This window comes from Triticum urartu, chromosome 7 (genome assembly GCF_003073215.2).
Source record: "Triticum urartu cultivar G1812 chromosome 7, Tu2.1, whole genome shotgun sequence".
Taxonomy (NCBI): Eukaryota; Viridiplantae; Streptophyta; class Magnoliopsida; order Poales; family Poaceae; genus Triticum; species Triticum urartu.
Genome location: NC_053028.1, coordinates 144,402,652 through 144,411,626, shown reverse-complemented (window position 1 = coordinate 144,411,626; position 8,975 = coordinate 144,402,652). Strand labels below are relative to the sequence as shown.

The window sequence follows — 8,975 nt, the reverse complement described above, 5'->3', positions numbered from 1 at the left end:
ATATGAACCCTTGTGCACAATATGATATCATTTGAACAAACTATGCCATGAATGTGGCCATAAGATTGATCATCTGGCTTGAAAGGCATTGATCTCCACACGTGATAGCTCGTTTCTGAGAATACTTTTTTAAAATAATTGTCGTATTACAAGTTTGTTATTTTTCCTAGAAACTTGGTCACATATGATGACACAATGCGATTGTTTTCCATTTTTTTGATTTTTTTTGAATTTTTTATGCCCGTTTCAAAATGCGGTCAAAACGGCGGGAATGACCGTTCCTAGCTAGTAGTTGAATCTTGGAAAAATTTTGATGTTTCTCTGATTAAATAGATACTATGCACCTATAAAATATTTTTGGAAAAAATAAAGAGCATACTATGAGGCAGGTGCAGTTCAAATTTGACCCGCTTCCTGCTGAATCGGTAGAAATTTGTCTTTTTCACCAGAGGTGGATCAAAACTTTTGAAACCCCACAATTTGGTCAATTGTGCATTAAATATGGCCTAATATTTTAGAAAAATGATATGGTCCAATTTTACAACAAATATATGGTAGGTCCGTCACTAAAAAACTCATTTTGGGCATTCACAAAATGAAAAATGAATTTTTCGTCCAAAGAAAGTGAAAAATTCCTTAGGCAACATTGTTTTCGATTCCAAGATGCACCCTTGTGCACAACGTGAGATTATTTGAACAAACTATGCCATGAATGCTACCATAACATTGAGCATTTGGGTTGAAAGCCATTGATCTACCATGACATTGAGCATTTCTGGGATGGCCGCTATTCGACGATGGTGCATGGCGCCACAGGCTGCCGGGTAGTGGCCACCGGTCATGCACACGAGGATGGTGTCACAAGGTCGCCGGGGGTTGCAGCAGAAGGTGGTGCGGCAATAGTCACCGATGATGCAACATAGCATCGCCACGGACCGCCGGTGCTGTGATCCAACATTGTCCGGACCGACGGAGTTGCAATGAAGCATTGTCGGGCCGCCAGTGTTGTGATGTAATATCGTCGGGGGTCGCCGGAGTTGCAACGAAGCCTCCCCGAGTTAGTCAATATGGTATAATATTTTTGAAAATGAAGTGGTGCCCTTTTGCAACAAATATTGGATAGGTTAATTGTATGGATGAGAAAATATATAAGAGAAAAAAAATTGCATAAGCTTAATCATCATTGGTGGAAACATGTGTGCCATGGATCGATGACATGGCACACATCCATCCATCTTTTCATCCCTCATCCATCCATCCATCCACCCACCCACCGACCCACCCACACACACCTGCTATGTCCCACCCACCCACCCCGCTGTGCCCGATGCGGAGAGAGAGAGAGAGAGATCTCCTCCCCTTCCAGATCAGTGCCGCCACCTCTCCTTCCCCTTCCCGACGATGCCAGATCCGCGCGCCGCCCTCCCTCCACCTCCCGCAGCAGATCCAGCACCCTGCAGCCTCGGCGTCGCAGCCGGCTACCTCGCCGGCACACGCGTGCTTCAATGCACACCGCCCTCCCTCCACCCCCCGCAGCAGATCCAGTGCCCTGCAGCCTCGGCGTCGCGGCCGACTGGCTCGCCGGCACGCGCGTGCTTCGGTGCGCGCTGCTCTGTCGAGCTGGCCGGACCACGACGGCATGCGACCTAGGGTTTGCGGGATCCCCGGACGGCCGCTGTCCACCTCACGCTGTAGGGAGGGGTCCATCGTCTCCTCGGAGGAGGGGACAGACATGTTCGTCGTACTCCACCCTTGTAATCGATCCCGACCATCGCTGCTTCACCAGCCTCCTCCTCTGGCGTCTCCGCGAGGGCTCCCGACGCCAGGCAGGCCGTCGACGCGCCGGACCTCAAGGCCGGTCATGCTGCTCCTTTTGCGTGCGTCCTTCCCCGACAACGTCCCCATGGCTAGGGTTTCAGATGCGATGGCACCTCCGTCGATGGTGCGGCTCTGGTGACTCTTACCTCGCCCCACACGTAGCTCAGCCCATTCATCTTGTTTTTTGTTCTTATCTTCTCAAGTGTGTGTTCTTGCGCGCAACACAAGAACGTGTAGAAGATCAGCGACAGGGCCACCTACGAGACCATCGTGCTCAAGAAGATCCGCCTCCAGTAGGAGGACGATGGCGTCCCCTCCACCGCCATCCGCGAGATCTCCCTCCTCAAGGAGATGCAGCACAACAACATCGTCAAGTGCGTTGTCTCTCACCCCCTCCTACTCCCCCGTTTGTTAGTTTGTTTGCATTGACCTTGTTCATTACCTGCTCCGGATTTATTTATTTATTTAGGATCGGGCATTGCTTGCCTCAACTAGCTCGGATTAACTGCTTGATTGATTGATCATTTGATTGATTTAAGTGGGCATTAAGTCGAGATGGGGATGGATGGCCTTCGCTTTTATGCAACAGTAAATGAACATGCTGGATTTAGAACCTATGAAATGTGCTACTACTGCCAGTGATGTTGCTATTTATTTATTCATCTATTTATAGGGTGAGTGTTAGTAGATGGTTTGCATTGTTGCTATGCTGAGAAGCTTTGCCCATTCCTCTCTTGCAGGCTGCACGATGTTGTCCACAGTGAGAAGCGCATATGGCTCGTCTTCAAGTACCTAGATCTGGACCTGAAGAAGTTCATGGACTCATGTCCAGAGTTTGCCAAGAGTCCCGCATTGATCAAGGTGAGCAATGTCACATCGACTTGCTTCTATTGCTTTCCGTATTTATTTGGTTGAACATCTATTTGTGCGTTTGTTATTGATCAATGATTATGCATGCCATACAATACAACACGGTAGTGCTGGGAGTGATAGAATAATGTAACCAAGGGACGTCTCTTAGTTCTAAACTTGTTATAGATCACAGTGTTAGTCCAGCGGCTTCTTGTTTCATGTAAAAGAATCGTAGCTCTCCTTTCTTGTACAATTATTCAAGACAAGGCAGAGACAGAACCCACATTACGCCTTGTGCCCTCCGTATATGGTGCATCACCTGTCTTCTTATGTCACTCTGTTTTATATGGCAGGACAGTGCCTGTTTTGCTGTTCAGTTGGGCCACACTTAGCGTAAACCAGTATGCACAGTTGGGGAAAAGTACCCTTGTCTGTATTGCATGTGCGCTAGTTCATTGTTGAACTTGTTGCACATGTGATGTTTGGAAGGCTTTTATTAGTCTTGAACTAGCTGAGTTCCTGTCACAAGAGATGTTCAAAATGAATAGTTTGAAAGCAGAGTTGTATTTGCTTTACAGTTGTATTTAGGTTGGGATGAGATGCATGTTTGCATGCTTGTGCTTTTGTCACTACAATCTATACTACTGCTATTGTCATATCCTGGTTATTTTGTTGCTATCAATATTTGTCCCATGTTTTGTTTCCTTGCATGCTTACTACTGCAATTTATACTACTACTATTGTGCAATATGTTCACATGTTAATTTGACTAAAATCTCTTATGCCGTTGACTTAGCTTGACCTAGAACAGCAGCATCCTTGATGCGACTAACCTTCACCTCGTTCTTTCTCTCACAGACTCGAAGGAGGCCGTATGCAAGGCACCAAGGTGCATGGTGCTCGCAAGCGACGAACGTAGGCTGTTCGACATCAGCTACACAAACCACCATTGTGAGCTCCTACCTTTGCTATGCTACAACCATGCTCTGTTTCGTGTGTTAGTTAGGATTTTGATGCTTTTTGCGCCGTGGTTGAGTCCTTGCTCACTGTTGTGTCGATGATCAAGTGCTGTTGCCTCATTTGGCTATTTTATTTGCTGCTGGTAATTAGTAGTATTAGAGTGCCACTTGTTTATTAGGATGTGGCTAAAACCATTGGATGGCCTTCCTGTACATGTTATCCAGCATTAGGACTTGGCCCATTTTTTGTTTCCTTGCTGGACATGCATGTTATGGTCCCATTTTTTGTTTCCTTGATGGACATGCATGTTATGGTACAAGTGTCGATGATGTCTAGTAGATAGTTTGCTAGCTATATACCTGCTGCTGATTGATGCTCTTGTGGTCTCCTGGAATCATATTATACTATATCTAGTATTCTTGTGGTTCTATGAAGATGCATCACAAACATCTAGGTCTTTGAAGTTGGCTGAATCTATTGCTTTATCATATATTTGGTCCGTAAATCTACATTTCTATGAGATCTCTTTGAATATATAATTTTTCGATAGTCCAGGAATAATCTAATAATCTAATGCTGGTAGCCTATGTGTTCACTCTTTTACAGGAGCTCCAGGTCTATGAAATTTGAAGTTTGAAGCCGTATAGCCCTACTCAGCAAAGAGTTGTCTCTTATGTTTGATTGTAATAGACTGTAAATATTGTAACAGTAGGCATATTGGGGTTGTAATAGACTATCTACAGATTATAGTAGACTTAGTGTTACTTGATGAACTACATTTGTACTGTTCCGTCTAAAATATTGATTATGTATGATCAATCTGACGAGTGAGAACAATTTAAGATGCGCATTTGTAATATGTCTGGGATGCGCCTTATGTAACAGATTGTAAAAGACTAGTGTATGTTTGAAATAGTGATTATGTATGTTGAAAAGATGTGAAATGGAAACTTGACTAGTGAGAACCACTTATGAATAAAATCTGGGCATTTTTGAAATTTCTGACATGTGGGACCAGTGCTAAAATATAATGATTGAAAATAGAAAATAAATGATTGTAAGAAGGCCAAGGCCCAAAAATAAAGACGGTAAAATATTGGGCTTGGCCCATGTAGCCCACAAGAATTGACTTGGAAAAAAGCTAGAATTGTTGGGCTAGGCCCATGTAGAAAACCGAATTGGACCGGGCTGAATCTTGTGCCACATCAGCTTGCCACGCTACATGCCTACGTGGCCTGGGGAGGTTGCTAGTGACCAAAAATTTGGTCATGGAACCAACGACCTTTTACAGAAGGTAAATAATTTCAGTTTACGACTGCTAGCTTTTGACCTTCTGGTTTTGGTCACAAAAAGGTTGCAAATGAAAAACTATGACCTTTCAGAGACCAATAGTGAGGGTCACAAGTTGACATATTTCTTGTAGTGGCACTGCTGGGTGACGGACCTTTTGCAGGAGCAGATGCATACATTATGAAGGTTTGGCAAGCTCGGTATGATGACTACTTGATAGTTTAGTGCGCCATGCTTTATGACTTAGAAGCCAGACTTAAAAATGTTTTGAACAACATGGAGCAGATGAGATGTTCCAAGAGTTGAAATTGGTATTTTAGACTCATGCCCGTGTTAAGAGGTATGAGAGCTCTGACAAAGTACTTTGCCTACAAGATGGAGGAGAATAGCTCTACTAGTGAGCATATGCTCATAATGTCTGGGTACTACAATCGCTTGAATCAAGTGGGAGTTAATCTTCCAGATAAGATAGTGATTGACAGAGTTCTCTAGTCACTATCACCAAGTTACTAGAACTTTGTGATTAACTATAATATGCGAGGGATGACGAAAATGATTCCCAAGCTGTTCGCAATGCTGAAATCAGTGAAGGTAGAAATCAAGAAAAAGCATCAAGTGTTGATGGTTAACAAGACCACTAGTTTCAAGAAAAGGGCAAGGAAAAGAAAGGGAAAACTTCAAAAGAATGGCAAGAAATTTGTCACTCCCATGAAGAAGCCCAAGCCAGACCCAAGCCTGAAACTGAGTGCTTCTACTTCAAAAGAAATGGTCACTGGAAGTGGAACTGCCCTAGATACTTGGCGGATAAGAAGGATGGCAAAGTGAACAAAGGTATATTTGATATACATATTATTGATGTGTACTTTACTAGTGTTTATAGCAACTTGTCGGTATTTGATACTGGTTCAGTTGCTAAGAGTAGTAACTCAAAATATGAGTTTCAAGATAAACAGAGACTAGTTAAGGACGAGGCGATGATGTGTGTTGGAAGTAATTCTAAGGTTGATACGATCATCATCGGACACTCCCTCTACCTTCGGGATTATAATTGAACATAAATAAATGTTATTTGGTGTTTGCATTGAGCATTAATATGATTAGATCATGTTTATTGCAATACAGTTATTAATTTAAAGTCAGAGAATAATTGTTGTTCTGTTTATATGAATAAAACCTTCTATGGTCATACACCCAATGTGCATGGTTTATAGAATCTCGATCGTAGTGATACACATATTCATAATATTGATGCCAAAAGATGCAAAGTTGATAATGATAGTGCAACATATTTGTGGCACTGCTGTTTAGGTCATATTGGTGTAAAGCCCATGAAGAAACTCTATGCTAATGGGCTTTTGGAATCACTTGATGCTTGCGAACCATGCCTCATGGGCAAGATGACTAAGACTCCGTTCTCTGGAACAACAGAGCGAGCCACTAACTTATTGGAAATAATACATACCGATGTATGCGGTCCGATGAGTGTTGAGGCTCGCGGCGGGTATCATTATTTTTTGACCTTCACAGATGATTTGAGCAGATATGGGTATATATACTTAATGAAACATAAGTCTGAAACATTTGAAAAGTTCAAAGAATTTCAAAGTGAAGTATAAAATCATAATGACAAGAAAATAAAGTTTCTACGATCTAGTCGCAGAGGCAAATATTTGAGTTACGAGTTTGGTCTTTATTTGAAATAATGTGGGATAGTTTCGCAACTCACGCCACCTGGAACACCACATCATAATGGTGTGTCCGAACGACATAACCACACTTTATTAGATGTGGTGCGATCTATGATGTCTCTTACCGATTTACAACTATCGTTTTGGGGTTATGCATTACAGACAGTTGCATTCACATTAAATAGGGCGCCATCTAAATCCGTTGAGACGACACCGTTTGGATTATGATTTGTCAAGAAACCTAAGCTGTCGTTTCTTAAAATTTGGTGCTGCGATGCTTATATGAAAAAGCTTCAACCTGATAAGCTCAAACCCAAATTGAAGAAATGCGTCTTCATAGGATACCCAAAGAAAACTATTGGGTACTGCTACCTCTTGAGCATGCGTTGGTTTTTCCTTGAAGAGGAAAGGGTGCTGCAGCAAAGCAGCGTAAGTATTTCCCTTAGTTTTTGAGAACCAAGGTATCAATCCAGTAGGAGAGCACGCGCAAGTCACCTCGTACCTACACAAACAAATAAGAACCTCGCAACCAACGCGATAAAGGGGTTGTCAATCCCTTCACGGCCACTTGCAAGAGTGAGATCTGATAGAGATGATAATAATAAGATAAATATTTTTGGTATTTTTATGATATAAATTGAAAGTAAAGATTGCAAAATAAAATTGATTGGAAACTTGTATGATGGAAAATAGACCCGGGGGCCATAGGTTTCACTAGTGGCTTCTCTCATGATATAAACCCCATCTTTTTATCTTCGATGGCAACAATACAATATGTGTTGTTTCCCTTTCTGTCACTGGGATCGAGCACCGCAAGATTGAACCCAAAGCTAAGCACTTCTCCCATTGCAAGAAAGATCAATCTAGTAGGCCAAACCAAACTGAAAATTCGAAGATACTTGCAAAGATAATGAATCATACATAAAAGAATTCAGAGAAGATTCAAATATTGATCATAGATAATCTTGATCATAAACCCACAATTCATTGGATCTTGACAAACACACCGCAAAAGAAGATTACATCGAATAGATCTCCAAGAGAATCGAGGAGAACTTTCACTACTAGATATTTCATTATAACCGAGGGTCCAATCACCGTCAAATTTTTTTTATCACCGTCAAATATTACTACAACCGACAGTACACCGTCCGCCATCTCCTGTCGGCCTTGCTTCGTCGGCCATTACAGTAATGGCCGACGGTACAGTCGGGTAATATTGTCACCTACGGTAGTAAGCCGATGGTGAGCCGACGGGCATGTTATTGTGACCTGCTGGCTCAGCTTAGCCCGATGACATTTATAGCTGACCGTTTCTCGTCGAGCATTTACTCTCCGACGGTTATTGCTTCCCATCGGTTTTCAAAATAGTCGACGGTACATTTGTCCCACTGGATTTAGTTATGACCATGAGGAGAACCAAACCGTCAGCTCATCAGATGGTTGACAGTGTATACAGCCTTTCAGGAAACCTATTAGTCGAGGGTGAGCGAACACCGCCAGGAAACCTATTAGTCGACGGTGAGCAAACACCGTCAATTTATAAATTCACCAAGAGTCTGAGGTCCCCCATTGGCATTCTGTGTAACCGAGACATATTTTCCACCATAGGTCATTACTCACCCCTCATATATTTCTTTCACCAAGGGGTGTTTCACTCCATAGCATTAATTTAGAACATTGGCATTCCAACAAATGCATCTCATACACAAGCACAAGGTATTGAGTTGCATCCAAATTGCATTAACCATAATTATCAAATGTCGAATGCAGAACAAAATAGTAATTGAGATAGGTCACATTTTGCATAAGATAAATTGTCCACTAAGACAAATTTGTCCATAAGATAATGAAGTGTTTCAAATATCTAACATAACAACATTTTCGCATGACTTGAAGATCATTAGACTTTTATAGCCAATCATGATCGCCATCGCCATCGCCATCGCCACCGCCATCGCCATAGCCATATTCATCCTCATCTCCATAGTCATCATATTCCCCATCGCCATAGTGATCATAGTGCTCATCACCATACAGATCACCCTCGCCATAGTTATCATATCCCCCATTGCCATAGTAGTCATCCTCATCATCATTTCAATGACTCGTACTGCCTCCAGTCCTGCTTCCCATTCCCTAAGTAATGACAAGACTATTTGTCAGTATAATGTAGCTGAAATTTAAGTGACCTACATGGATCAAACTTAATTGTTCTAATTGACAGGTTAGCTGCTAGCTGCTATATAATAGTATGACTATCCAACAATATGATTCCTATTCACCTTTTGATCCTTCACATGAAATTTTCAGAGGAAACATGAATCAACAGGAACACATATTCCGTACACATTTTCCATGTACAGT

At 42.3% G+C, this 8,975-nt stretch overlaps 1 protein-coding gene across 1 annotated transcript; it reads left to right on the top strand.

Moving 5' to 3' along the window:
- Positions 1-2,046: 2,046 nt before the first annotated feature.
- LOC125526049 (cell division control protein 2 homolog) lies at positions 2,047-4,467 on the top strand. The gene is made up of 4 exons (XM_048691075.1): positions 2,047-2,192; positions 2,559-2,679; positions 3,529-3,621; positions 4,237-4,467. The coding sequence occupies exons 1-4, from the start codon at positions 2,170-2,172 to the stop codon at positions 4,258-4,260; spliced, it is 261 nt and encodes an 86-aa protein (XP_048547032.1). The 5' UTR covers positions 2,047-2,169; the 3' UTR covers positions 4,261-4,467.
- Positions 4,468-8,975: the final 4,508 nt, after the last annotated feature.